Here is a 13,214-nt window from a genome sequence, read left to right on the forward strand (position 1 = left end):
TTGGTTTTAGTAATTTGGATTATAGTAACACAAAAGTGGGTGGAATAGCAAAACGCTGCATCGAACAAAACCCCGCTGGCTGCTTAAATCATAAACAAGAGCATTATCTACAGTTATCCCATTCTGAGAGAGTATAAAACCGATCTACAGCCGGCTCTCGATGAAATTGGCCTGGTGTTGCCCCGGCCAGTGAGCGTCGGGCCACACCTGTCGAATGGCTTCCCAGATGTGTCTGACAGCCAAGCATTAGTGAAGATACCAAAATCACTCAAAGAGAAAAACTTACTTGACGTAAATGATCTCCAACCCCTCGTTGACCTCTTGCGGTACATCCTTCACATCCTTCCGGTTGTGTTGCGGCAGAAGGACGGTCTTCACGCCCGCACGCAGCGCTCCGATCAGCTTCTCCTTGATCCCGCCCACCGGCATCACCTTCCCGCGCAGCGAAATCTCGCCGGTCATGGCGAGGCTAGGAGGCACAGGCTTGCCGCTGAACAGCGAGATCAGGCCGATCGTGTGAGCGAGACCGGCGGAAGGACCGTCCTTCGGAACTGCTCCGGACGGGCAGTGCACGTGCAAGCTGCGGTTCTTCATGATGTCCTCGTTGGGATCCGCGGACAGTCCCAGCTCGTAGGCATGGGCTTTGACCCAGGTAAGAGCGACTTCGACACTCTCGCGGAGAACGCCGCCTAAGTTACCGGTCAGCTGGATATTGCCGTTGCCCGGCATATCAGCCACTTCGATGAACAGGATACTGCCTTGGCCGCCGGTGGAGAAGGCCACGAGACCCGTGACCACGCCGGGCCGGCCATGCTTCTCCGCCAGTTCCTCGTAGAAACGCTCGATGCCGAGAATATCCTCCAGATCCTCGAGGCTCACCACGGGATTGTACGCTTCCAGTCGGCCTGCGTCACCCGCATCTGCGTACTGCACCGCCTTGGACCGGCAGATCGAGCCGATTTCACGCTCCAGGTTCCGTACTCCAGATTCCATGGTATACGACGTGATGACTTTGTCGAGAACCTCGTCCGATAAGATGACTTGGCCCTCAGAGAGTCCGTTGGCCCGGACCTGCTTGGGAATAAGATGTCTCTTGGAAATGTGTCGCTTCTCGATGTTCGTGTAGCCGGACAACTGTATTGTCTCCATACGGTCGAGGAGCGGGGCGGGGATGGTCTCTAGCGAGTTGGCCGTGGCAATGAAAAGAATCTTGCTCAGGTCAATTGGGATGCCGATGTAGTGATCGGTGAAGGTGTGGTTCTGTTCGGGGTCCAAGACTTCGAGCATGGCTGCTGAGGGGTCGCCCTGGAAGTTCGCTCCGCCCACCTTATCGATCTCATCCAGCAGGAAGACCGGGTTGGCCACACCGACCTTCTTCAAACCATTGACGATCAAACCAGGCATTGCGGCAACGTAGGTCCTCCGATGACCTCGGATCTCTGCTTCGTCCCGGACACCACCCAGGGATATCCGATGGAACTTGCGACCCAAAGAGGCAGCCACGGACCGTGCCAGACTCGTCTTTCCGACACCCGGAGGGCCGGCAAGCAGAAGGATCGGTGATTTGTCGCCAATGCGCTTGGACTCCAACAGGTGTAGCTTGGTCTCAAGAGCAACCCTGTCTGCTTCTGATAGAGTCGGAACATCCTTTTCGATGTCGCCCGCATCGGAAGCATCCAATTCCTGGGTGAGGCTCTCGATCTGGCGTTGCACATCTTTGTTAGAGGTTTGCTTTAGACGCAGCACCGCCAAGTACTCGAGAAGCCGCTTCTTGATCTTCTCCAGGCCGTAATGGTCGTCGTCTAATTGCTGGCGAGCTCTCTTCAGAGTCTCAGGACCAAGCTGATCTTCGGTGACCTTGGTCCAGGGAATGTCGGCGATATTCTCGAGGTAGCTTCTGCACACACCGTACTCTGCATTCGCAGGGTTCATCTTCCGGAGACGACGCAACTCCTTATCCGCGACTTTCCTGGCTTCAGGGCTAAGCTCAGCATCATTGAGTCTTTGTTGGAGTTCGTCAACCTCGTTCGCTTCTTTCTCATCGCCGTCGTTGTTCCGGCCGCTTGCCATCCCCGGCGGCGTCAATCCCGTCAGGCCTGCCATTGCTCGTTTGGCCAGCAGCTCCCGCTCGCGCGGATCGATCTGGCTGATATCAAATGAAGACCCGGGGAATGTATTGGTAGTGATGGTCGTGACTTTGACGTTGCTCTTGATGTTCTGTACCTGCCGACTCAGAATCTCGATGGCGCCTGCTAGCCTGGCTCGGACATCGAACGAGGCCAGAATGCGGAGCTTCTCCTCAAAACCCGAGTCGGCAACATCGGCCATGAAGTCGGCCAGTCTACCTGCGTGGGAAATATCAGACTTGGTGATGAAGATCTCGAATTTACGAGCGATGATGGGCGATAGACGGGTTCCCGCAGAGGGCAGAAGGGAGGACAGTCGCAGAAGAGTCAATAGCTCCTTCGAAAGCTGTCTTAGCTGTTGAAACAGGTCGACCGTCTCAGTGTCGTTGATGACTGCAATTTCAGATATGTATGATTAGCCAAAGATGTCATGGGGCATCAACAGAGAAGAATAACACGATGGACACCGACCTTTATCGTCATGGATGATGGTTTCGGCCTCAAAGAACGGCCGTTCCTTGAGGACTCGTTTGAGGGTGAAGCGCTGGATTCCCTGAACCAGGAGGGATGGCTCTGCGTAGGCACGGCGTTGAATGCCGATCACCTTGCCCACGGTGCCATACCGGAAGAGGTCCTCCTTGCGCGCCTGTCCCGCATCAATCATCTCGTACTCCTCCCGCTTGTCCTCCTCCAGGGTCCCATCATCGATGACCCGCTGGCCATCTTTGCTGAGATACGGGGAGCTGAGAGGAATGCATCCGAAGGTGACGATACTCCCATCGCGTTTCGCTGCGGGAGAGCGGTCCAGCACGGTGGTCAGGAGATTCGCGATATCGGGTCGGTTGGAGACCGGAATGCGGAGAGTCACTCCAGGAAGTAAGACGGAGCCTTTGGGGAGCGGTACCAAGGCTAGCTTGGTGGTTCTGCCGCCGTGGGAACCCATCGCGGGAAGATGGATGCCAGATCAATTCAAACGTGGATCGCAAAGGGTACAATGATAGAAGCTGAGAGAGGAATAACAACAAGAGAGGTAGGGTGTGGTTGTTTCAGCTGAGTCAAGATTATAAAAGAGGATGAGCAAGTGGGAAAACGTAAAATAGAATATTTGATGGATAGTTTAAGGGGAGAAGTTGAGGAATGCGAGGGGAGAAAGTGGGTTCCAGAACCTCGAGGATAGATGGATGGATGGATGGATGGATGGAAGAAGGCAGACAAGCGTGACACTCCCGTCTGGGGTTGTGAGGCGGAGAAGAGGAGGAGGAGGAGGAGATCGAAAGATAAGCGCACTCCCTCCCGATCATGCCGAGGTTCGCAGCCGTCAGACGACCAACCCTGAGTTAAATAACCCCAAAAACCTGGGGGATTCTCCTCTTGTCTCACTTGCTCCTTGCTCTTCCACCAGCTTCTATCCCCTTTAGGTTCGATCTGATAAGGTACACTGTCGATCAAGATGGTCGCAATTATGAGTACTACGAGTACTCAGGATACTTGTCTACACTCATCATGACGTGTATTGAACAGTAGATTCGCTTATCGGGATGCTCTCTATCGTGCAGAGGCAAAAAGGGCCCCAGTTGTAATATTACCGCTGTAAGATTACAATATCCCACTGTCTTTGCCCCGGACCGGACCAGTCCAGCCGGGTCGTATGACAAAACAGAACCCGCAAAAAATACCCGGAGGAAAATGTGCTCGAGCCGGAGATTCAACCTTAACCACTAAGTTTACCTTGACAGCACGCTTTTCTATCGCCACTACCTCTGACCCCTCTCAGTCCTTAATTGACCGATCTATTTGTTTGTCCTTTCGGAGCGCATTCCCGTTCTATTCTCCTCTTTCACCCACCCGCTTCTATTCTCCTCTCCCCTGTTCTATTTTCCCCCCCAAACCACCGTCGGAATGGCCTCTGCCCCGCTCGCCAGCGCAAACGCCGCTGATCCCTCCTCCTCCCGCAAGGTCTTCACCATCGGAACGCGCAAGTCCAAGCTCGCTTTGCTCCAAACCGATTTGGTCCAGGCCGCTCTCAAGGCCAAATGGCCCGAATATGAATTTAAGATCCACTCGCGTGAAACCGCCGGCGACCAGAACACTACCATCGCGCTGCGGGACTTCACCACCAAGAACCTGTGGACTCAGGAATTGGAGGAGCTGTTGGTGGCCGGTCATGTGGACCTCATCGTGCATTCGCTCAAGGGTAAGTGGTGTGGCGGCGCCCAACCGAAGAACAAGAAAAGGCTCTGGGAATTTTTGGGCTGACAGACTTGTTGTTGCAACGTAGATGTCCCCACTTTGCTGCCGCCCTCATGCACACTGGGCCCGATGATGGACCGGGAAGATACGCGCGACGTCTTGGTCGTCAAGCAGGGATTACCGTACAAGAGCCTGGCCGACCTGCCTGCGGGTTCGGTGGTGGGCACCTCCTCCATCCGCCGCACTGCCCAGTTGGCGCGGCGGTACCCCCATCTCAAGGTCACGGATGTTCGCGGAAACATCGGCACTCGTCTGTCGAAGCTGGACGCGGAGGATAGCCCGTACGCCTGTCTGATCCTGGCGGCCGCCGGGCTGCTCCGCCTGGACCTGCAGGATCGCATCACCGCCTATCTGGACTCCCAGAACGCCGGCATGCTCTACGCCGTCGGGCAGGGGGCGCTGGGGATTGAGGTCCGCAAGGATGATCGGCTTGTGCTCGACATGTTGTCTGGCATCGGTCACCAGGAGACGACTCTGGCCTGTTTGGCGGAGCGCAGCCTGCTGCGCACCCTGGAGGGTGGCTGCAGTGCCCCCCTGGGTGTCGAGTCGGAGTGGGTTCGCGGGGCCGATGGCTCGTCCAAGTTGAGGATGCGGTCGGTTGTCGTTAGTGTGGATGGCAGTGAGAGCTCCGAGGTGGAAGTGGATGGTTCCGTGGATACCCCTCACGCTGCTGAGGAGTTCGGGGTCACGGTCGCCAATGCTCTGGTGGCTAAGGGCGCTGGAAAGATCCTCGAAGAGATCCAGCGGAACAAGCAGGCCTCTCAATGATGTCTTGTACAGTACAACGATGTTGTGGTGGAGATGCTGGTCCTCTCCTTCACGGGAGGCATGAAGGATATGAAAAAGACGGATACCCATACAAGGAAACGGCAGGTTGCAGGTTTAGATAGATTATGAGATAACAACATTCATAAGGCATATATCTGCGTCGACGGCAGATCTAGCAAGAAAATATATGCATTCATTATATGTGCTAGTCTCATGGCAAGACCCGGACCAAGAAACCAAATCATCAGCATCTATATAGCATTCATAACAATCATCCTCTATTCAGAGTGTTTCCCGAGCCTCGGGGGTTTGCTTCCTTGAACTCATCCCAGGCCCGGGCCTTCATAGTCTCTCCGTCGGCGATATCGTGGTCGTCTTCGTCGACCTCTGGTTTGATCCCGGACGCCTCGCCTCCCCCTTCGATTATGTTGCCCCGCCTTCGCTCCTCTTCGAGGTATTCATCGATTGTCATAGTTGGCAGGTTGTGCCCGGAGCGGAACACGCCCTGCTGCAGCTGGGTGCGGCGATCCAGCAGTGTAAAGGGCTGCATCGGCCGTCCCTCCTTGCTCAATATCGGCCCGAGCCTTCCCCCTCTCAAGAGCTCGGCGATCGGGCGATCCAGTCGCTCGGAGTAGCCCGATTCGGCATCCCCATTGCGTCTCCGGGGATCATCCTGCGACAGCTCGGTGGGTTTGGGGGGTGCCGTGCGCATCGTGGCCAACATAGACAACTCCTGCGACAGGAGATCGAGCGACTGGAACGTCTGGTGGGCGTAGAGCGCCAGCTCCGCCAGGTACAATGCGCGCACATCGTCCTCGTCGCTCTGCAGGCGGTCTTTGTTCTTGGACAAGTACTTTTTGGGGGGTCACATTGAGTAAGCGGGGCGGTCTCCTTCATGTCAAGAGTATGTGGTAGTGGTGGTGGTGCTGTCTAACCTCGAGTTTCTGCTTCAATTCCTTCTCCTCCCGGAATCGGGTGATCTTCACCTCGCGCCGGACCGCCGCATCGTTGGTGGGGGTGAGGGAGAAGGTGGACGGGTTGGCCGCGTACCGCTCGTAGAGCTTCTTGTCGCTGGCGCTGAGGATGTCGTATTCTTCCAGCCGGGAGAGGAACTTTTCGTATTGGCTCAATGCACGGCGGAGGGAGGCTTCGCGGTCCGATGTGTAGGTTCTTTGGAGGAGGTCGGCGAGCAGGTATTCGACGGTCAGGTATCTGCAGTGAGAGAGGGGGGGGAGTGTGAACAAAAGACAAGCTCAGATCAAATGTCTATGCTTTAACAGGATGGTCTGGGGGGCAGTACTGTAAATCTCCGGTGGAGATATCCTCGAGGGCTTCGTTGGAGCTGAACAGCGACAGCAAGCTCACTAATCGTTGGCATTCCTCAAGCTTGGCTATGACTGCGTTGACATCACTGCGATAAGCATCCGTGTTACTGTCGAACCGCCCCTCCAGCGCGGACTTTTCGGCTTTCGCCTCGGTGAACAGGGTGCGTAGGTTCTGTGGTTGTTCCATTGGGTGTGATTTTGCGTCTTGCGGAGGGTGGTGCTGGGAGATTTGCTGGAGGGAGTTGAAGCTGAATACGGAGGATGGTCTCGAAGAAATAATTCCTGGCCCGCCCCGCGGCAAGCCCCGCAGCTAGCAATTTAGGGGTGGATCCTTGCGCTCCATCCCGGTTGCTGGGAAGTATATATATCCAACACTAAATTGCTCCGGTCTAGTTCTGTCTATGGTATTGGCTTAGTTGCGAAGGCTATATACTTGTAATGTCTGTTGTAACGAGCAGATACCTTTGGCGAAAATCCTTATGAAGTTGTGTAACTCCCATGTATATTTTCGAAGACGAGTCTCAAGCCGGGGTGTGAGACATTCACCCACTACCAACAGACCATGGCCCGTTTGCTGTATGGTTCGTATTCACTGCACGACACAGTAACACTGGCAAGAGCTGTTGATGTGAGATTCAACCCACTGCAATACTTGACCATTTCATTGAACACTCACTTTACCTGTTCCGCATCTCTAACCTGAACAACTTCCCTCTCTCCACCACGATCATCCTGCTCCGAGTCGAGCCTAGAGCATGAAAATGGCTGGGTCGAACGTCGACAACCTCAACGCCGAATCTCTGGGCATTTCTGCCTCCAACAGTAAGGATCACGTCCCAAGCACCTCCAACGAAACCAGTGGAGTCGAAATCTCCTCAGAGGACGTCGAGAACGCTTCCAGCTCGTCTGACTCGGGTGATGATGAACAAGAAAGCATCAACCCAATGGATGCCTCGCAACGACGGAGACTCCAAAATGCCAAGTTCAATGTCCTGTTAGTTAATTCCATCAGTTACCTTCATATTTGAATGTGACTAACTGTCACCCAGCTTGTCCAAGCGCGCGGTCATCTATCCAGTCGACACCAACAAAAGGGCGGCTCCTGATCTGCCAGACGCTCAGCTTTCGACCGCTCACTTGATAGTCAAGCACGATCTGGCTACTGGTACCTTGGACCCAAGAGACTACCAGGTGGAGTTATTCGAAAGGGCCAAAGCACAGAATACAATTGCTGTGCTCGAAACTGGTATAGACCGACATCTACTCATCAAGTCTGCATATCTGATCTATTTGTGTTATAGGCTCGGGAAAGACTCTAATCGCAGTGCTGCTGCTTAGGCATACATTGCAGAACGAGCTCAATGATCGTGCTCAAGACAAGCCGCATCGCATATCATTTTTCTTGGTGCGTATACCTCACTATTATTCTATGAGAAAACTCACACGCCGACAGGTCGATAGCGTTACTCTCGCGTTTCAGCAAGCGGCAGTGCTACGTCACAACCTCGATCAGAGCGTTGGTCAGTTCTTCGGCGCCATGGGAACTGATCTATGGAACAAGGAGATCTGGGATGAGCATTTCAGGACAAACATGGTCATTGTCTGCACGGCGGAGATCCTGCATCAGTGCTTGCTCAATTCTTACATCAGGATGGATCAGATCAATCTCTTGATCTTCGATGAAGCTCATCATACCAAGAAAGATCATCCGTATGCACGGTGGGTGCATTGTATGACAAAACTCGAGTACATTGTCTAACTGGGCTTAGGATTATTCGTGACACATACCTGAAGGAGGTTCCTTCAAAACGGCCAAGGATATTTGGGATGACGGCTTCGCCAGTGGACACCAAAGGTGATGTGGTCGATGCTGCGATGTATGAATAAGCTTTCCTCTTTCTCTCCAATGCACTTGCTAACGTCTCATAGGAGACTCGAAACATTGCTTGACAGCACTATTGCCACAACATCCCAGGCTACCTTACTGCGGCAATATGTCAGTCGCCCAGTCGAAGAAACGTGGGAATACAAGAGATTAGAGCCCCCAGTAGCGACAGCCTTGTACAAGGATCTCAAGCAACGCTTTGGTGACCTCGAGTGTCTCGAGGGCATCTTCAAATTTGCCTGGCAGGCAACCTCTGAACTAGGTAGTTGGTGCTCGGATAGAGCATGGCTACGTGCTTTAGCAGATGACGTTCTGCCCAGACTCGAGGGGAAGATCAACAAGTCGGTTGAGTCTGATAGCTCACTCACAGAGCCCCAGGATACACATACACAAATCTCGCGAATCAGAGAGGCCAGCGACCTTGTCAAAAGACATGAGCTCAGTAGCCCTTCCGGTCCAGAAGCGCTAAGCTCTAAGGTGCAGCTGCTCCGTGCAGAGCTGCAGAAGCGTTTTCTGCATCCAGATCAGACAAAGTGCATTGTCTTCACAGAGAAACGCTACACCGCGTTGATGCTGTTTGAGCTTTTCAACAACTTATCTATCCCTTTCCTTCAACCTGGTGTGCTTATTGGAGTTCGATCGGGTGACGTTGCAGGAATGGGCGTAACCTTTCGTCAGCAATTCCTTACCTTGATCAAATTCAGAGAAGGAGAAATCAACTGCTTGGTATGTGATGATCCTGCCTACAGAAACAATAATGCTGACTAGATAAGTTCGCTACCTCGGTAGCTGAAGAAGGTCTCGATATTCCGGACTGTAATCTCGTTGTTAGGTATTCAAAAGTACACATCTACCACTGAGAGAGTCTGACTTATAGCATAGGTTCGATCTGTATCAGACACTCATTCAGTACGTGCAGAGCCGTGGTCGTGCCCGACACTACAGGTCAACGGTATGAGAGATGACTCCCGATCCGCCGAGGTCAATGCTTATATTATTTGCAGTATGCAATTATGGTCGAAAAATACAATTCGCAGCACCAGGACCGCCTGTCGGAGGTTCGAGATGCCGAGGTAGGTTTATATCGTGCTTACAAGAGCCGGGCTAATCTGATACAGAGCATAATGCAACAATTCTGCGAAGCTCTGCCTGAGAACAGATTGTTGCATGGAAACGATGACCTAGAAAAGGTTTTGGAGAAAGAAGCCGGCAAGCGGACTTACACTATCCAAGCATCTGGTGCCAAGTTGACCTATCACTCCGCCATTGCCATACTCGCCCGCTATGCTAGCTCTCTGGTAAATGTGATCCATGTGATAGACCGTCGTTGTGCTGACGTAGCAACCATTCAAGCAATATGAGAAAGAGCAAGACGCGAAAGTGCACTATGTGGTACTTCCTGTTCACAATGCTTTTGTTTGCGAGGTTATTCTGCCTGAGAAGTCGCCAGTGGTAGGGCTCACTGGAAGCCCGGAAATCCGAAAATCGAGAGCAATGCAGTCTGCAGCATTTGATACCTGCATACGGCTACGCAAAGCTGGGTTGCTCGACAATCACTTCAAGTCAATGTTCCACCGTCGCTTGCCTGCGATGAGGAATGCCAAGCTTGCCATAACCTCCAAGCAGACTAGCCAGTACGACATGATAGTCAAACCGTCATTCTGGGAAGACAAAAGAGGCGAGCATCCAAGTAGTCTTTACATCGCTGTAGTCCTGTTGGAACCTTCCGGTCCGCTAACAAGACAACATGCAAGTCTCTTGTTGCTAACTAGGAACCCCCTTCCCGAGTTTCCAGCATTTCCCATCTATCTCGATGAGGATATAGAGACGATTGTGCATTTGGTTCCTTTGAAAGAACAGCTAACAATATCAAAGATAGAGCTGCAACATTTGACGACATTTTTCCTTCGAGTGTTCGGTGACATCTTCCACAAGACCTATGGCTACCAACCCGAGAGGATGGCATATTGGCTAGGACCGACACATATTCAAGTAATTCCAGATCGAGGCACCAGCCCCAGGGACTTGGTTGACTGGAAGACCCTGATCCACGTGTATAAGAACGAGACTTTGCCGGTCCCAAGCAATGCAAATCCAAATTATCTGCTTGATCGCCTGGTCTTCGATAACTGGAACGGAGCATGCAGATACTTCACTCTTGCGGTTGAGAAAAGTCTACACCCCTCAGACCCCCCACCTGCTTTTGTGGCACGGCGCAGGTACATGAACGATATCATGAATTACAGCACTAGTCTTTCGAAGAATTCGCGTGCCAAATTCCTCTCAGGTTGCGATTGGAACCAGCCTGTTTTGAAAGCGGAACTAGTTCGCCTGCGCAGAAACCTGTTGGATAAGATGACGGATGCAGAAAGAGAAGTTGAAACGAGGTGTTATATTTGCGTAGAGCCGCTTAAGATCTCCACTGTTCGTGACTTCTTTTGCCCCATAGTCAGCTGCTTTCCGAACTGACCATAACAAGATTCCTGCTCCTGTAGCAGCCTCATGTCTGGCTTTTCCTGCCATTATATCCCGGATGAACTCGTATCTGATAACCCTGGAAGCTTGCGGGAGGTTGGATCTTACGATCAAACTTGAGTTGGCACTCGAGGCTTTAACCAAGGATTCTGATAACACAGAGGAGCATCGAGCCCAGCAGCTTCACGTACAAAGGGGTATGGGGAAGAATTACGAGCGCCTCGAGTTCCTTGGGGACTGCTTTCTCAAGATGGCTACCTCCATTGCTCTTTTCTCACAAAATCCAGATGATGATGAATTCGACTACCATGTCAGCCGAATGTGTCTTGTCTGCAACAGGAACCTATTCAACACGGCGGTACAGAAGGAACTCTACAAGTATATTAGGACTCAAGGTTTCTCTCGGTATGAAGCCCCTAGACAGACTTGAATGAACATAATCCACTAACAACTACTAAAGACACACATGGTATCCTGATGGCTTGAGCCTCTTGCGGGGAAAGGATCACAGCAAGCAGATGAGCTCAGAGAGTAAACATGCACTTGGAGAGAAGACTATCGCAGACGTCTGTGAGGCATTAATCGGAGCATCCCTGCTCACCGGGGGACCCCAGCATCGATTTGACATGGCAGTCAAAGCAGTGACTGCTCTAGTAGACGATGCGAGCCACAAAGTCACCTCCTGGAGGGATTACCAGAGTCTATACAGCATGCCTAGATATCAAGTCCAGACCCCTGATGGGTTCGAGCTTGATTTGGCCCGACAGGTCGAGGAGAAGCTCGGTTACAGTTTCAAGTATCCCCGGCTCTTGCGATCCGCGTTCACGCACCCTTCCCTGCCCTCCGCTTGGGCTAAGGTTCCCTGCTACCAGCGACTGGAGTTTCTTGGAGACGCTCTGCTTGACATGGTCTGTGTCGAGAATATATTCCACCGTTTCCCAGATCGAGATCCTCAGTGGCTCACCGAGCACAAGGTAGGCGACTGACCGCCATGGAACTGGCAAGAACATTATTGACAATTGAGCTGCAGATGGCGATGGTGTCCAACAAGTACCTCGGTGCGTTAGCGGTTAAGCTGGGTCTTCACACGCACTTGAAACACTTCAGCAACCCTTTACAGTCACAAATCACTCTTTATGCGCAAGCAATTCAGATTGCGGAGAGTGACAGCAAAGGTGCAGTAGATTACTGGGTTGATGCTAACGATCCTCCGAAGGTAGAGAGATGTCTGATCCCGATGTACCGAGCCAGGCTAATTTGACTGTTTAGTGCTTGCCGGATATGGTCGAGGCCTACTTGGGAGCCATCTTCGTCGACTCGAGCTTTGACTTCGAGGCGGTTGAAGAGTTCTTCCGTCGCTTTATCCAGCCCTATTTCGAGGACATGGCCATCTACGACACATTTGCTAACAAGCATCCAACTGTAAGAGCCACTCCCTTACATCATATTTTTGAGGTGATGACTGACCAGCGCTAGACGTTCCTCCATAACCGACTCGGAAATGAGTATGGCTGCTTGAACTACTGCCTGAAAGCTGGAGAGCTGCCTGGTGCCGATGGGACTCAAGCAAGTGTGCTGGCAGCAGTCTTTGTGCATGATGTTGTCGTTGCCGAGGGTATGTCGTCGTCTAGTCGCTACGCCAAAGTCAAGGCCAGCGAGAGGGCATTGGCGGCTCTGGAGGCAATGACGCGGTTGGAGTTCCGCAAGAAATATGACTGCGATTGTCGGGAGGTGTGTGATGCGGCAGACCAGGAAATTGGAGCAGCGATATGAGGGATGATGTGCTTTATGAAGTCAGAGCAGTCAATTGTGAATTTTTGACAAGGTGTTGAATGGATAGTTGATGTGGCTGTCAAGATCTATGATTATAGATCCCGTTATTCCCTAAGTAAATTAGATGTGGTGGTACTCCGTAGGCAGTCTAGACTGGGCGTGCAGATCCGTGGTAGGCAAGAGCTGGGGCACGGAGCGGCTAGTCTCAAACAGGGAAGGTGGCAGGCATGCCCCCTGAAGGTCCCAGGTTCCCTTCCTTCAGGCTTACTGACTGACTGACTGACGGTCTGTTGTTCTCCAACCCGCGTTCCGCTGGTTGGGAAAAAAAGTGCCTGGAACCACAACTAAAACTGAAAGCCCGATCGGAAGATCTTTGGTGTTATCATACTACCTACAAATCCCTTTTATGAACCCCTGAATATACAGCTTCTCACTTCATTTCCTCACTTTCAGCTCGCTTCATTCATTCGATCGCTCTCTTTCCTGCCGTGGTCTTCCAAGTTCCGACTATACCTTGAGCTTGGTTTGATTCCGCGCACCCGAACCGATACCGCGACTTTCTGGTGTCAACAAATCCGCATCTTCTCCCGCTCACTCCCCCCCCCCCCCGGC

At 52.4% G+C, this 13,214-nt stretch overlaps 4 protein-coding genes across 4 annotated transcripts; 2 read left to right on the top strand and 2 right to left on the bottom strand.

The window, feature by feature from the left end:
• Positions 1-144: 144 nt before the first annotated feature.
• ASPACDRAFT_52995 (putative LON domain serine protease) lies at positions 145-3,069 on the bottom strand (the record flags this gene model as incomplete). Its single annotated transcript, XM_020202683.1, has 3 exons — positions 145-232; positions 287-2,519; positions 2,598-3,069. The coding sequence occupies 3 exons, from the start codon at positions 3,067-3,069 to the stop codon at positions 145-147; spliced, it is 2,793 nt and encodes a 930-aa protein (XP_020055114.1).
• A 956-nt stretch (positions 3,070-4,025) lies between these two features.
• Positions 4,026-5,144, top strand: ASPACDRAFT_61486 (porphobilinogen deaminase; the record flags this gene model as incomplete). The annotated part of the gene is made up of 2 exons (XM_020203666.1): positions 4,026-4,320; positions 4,405-5,144. The coding sequence occupies 2 exons, from the start codon at positions 4,026-4,028 to the stop codon at positions 5,142-5,144; spliced, it is 1,035 nt and encodes a 344-aa protein (XP_020055115.1).
• Positions 5,145-5,415: 271 nt separating this feature from the next.
• Positions 5,416-6,656, bottom strand: ASPACDRAFT_44405 (IGBP1/TAP42 family protein; the record flags this gene model as incomplete). The annotated part of the gene is made up of 3 exons (XM_020201413.1): positions 5,416-5,997; positions 6,080-6,356; positions 6,445-6,656. 3 exons carry the CDS (start codon positions 6,654-6,656, stop codon positions 5,416-5,418), a joined length of 1,071 nt encoding a protein of 356 aa, XP_020055116.1.
• Positions 6,657-7,299: 643 nt separating this feature from the next.
• ASPACDRAFT_1902674 (putative RNA helicase/RNAse III) lies at positions 7,300-12,680 on the top strand. The gene is made up of 16 exons (XM_020198782.1): positions 7,300-7,463; positions 7,519-7,715; positions 7,771-7,874; positions 7,923-8,188; positions 8,239-8,346; positions 8,399-9,080; positions 9,128-9,186; positions 9,237-9,306; positions 9,359-9,427; positions 9,473-9,652; positions 9,708-10,778; positions 10,834-11,234; positions 11,290-11,803; positions 11,860-12,045; positions 12,099-12,251; positions 12,306-12,680. The coding sequence occupies exons 1-16, from the start codon at positions 7,414-7,416 to the stop codon at positions 12,600-12,602; spliced, it is 4,407 nt and encodes a 1,468-aa protein (XP_020055117.1). The 5' UTR covers positions 7,300-7,413; the 3' UTR covers positions 12,603-12,680.
• Positions 12,681-13,214: the final 534 nt, after the last annotated feature.

Source organism: Aspergillus aculeatus, assembly GCF_001890905.1.
Source record: "Aspergillus aculeatus ATCC 16872 unplaced genomic scaffold ASPACscaffold_10, whole genome shotgun sequence".
Taxonomy (NCBI): domain Eukaryota; kingdom Fungi; phylum Ascomycota; class Eurotiomycetes; order Eurotiales; family Aspergillaceae; genus Aspergillus; species Aspergillus aculeatus.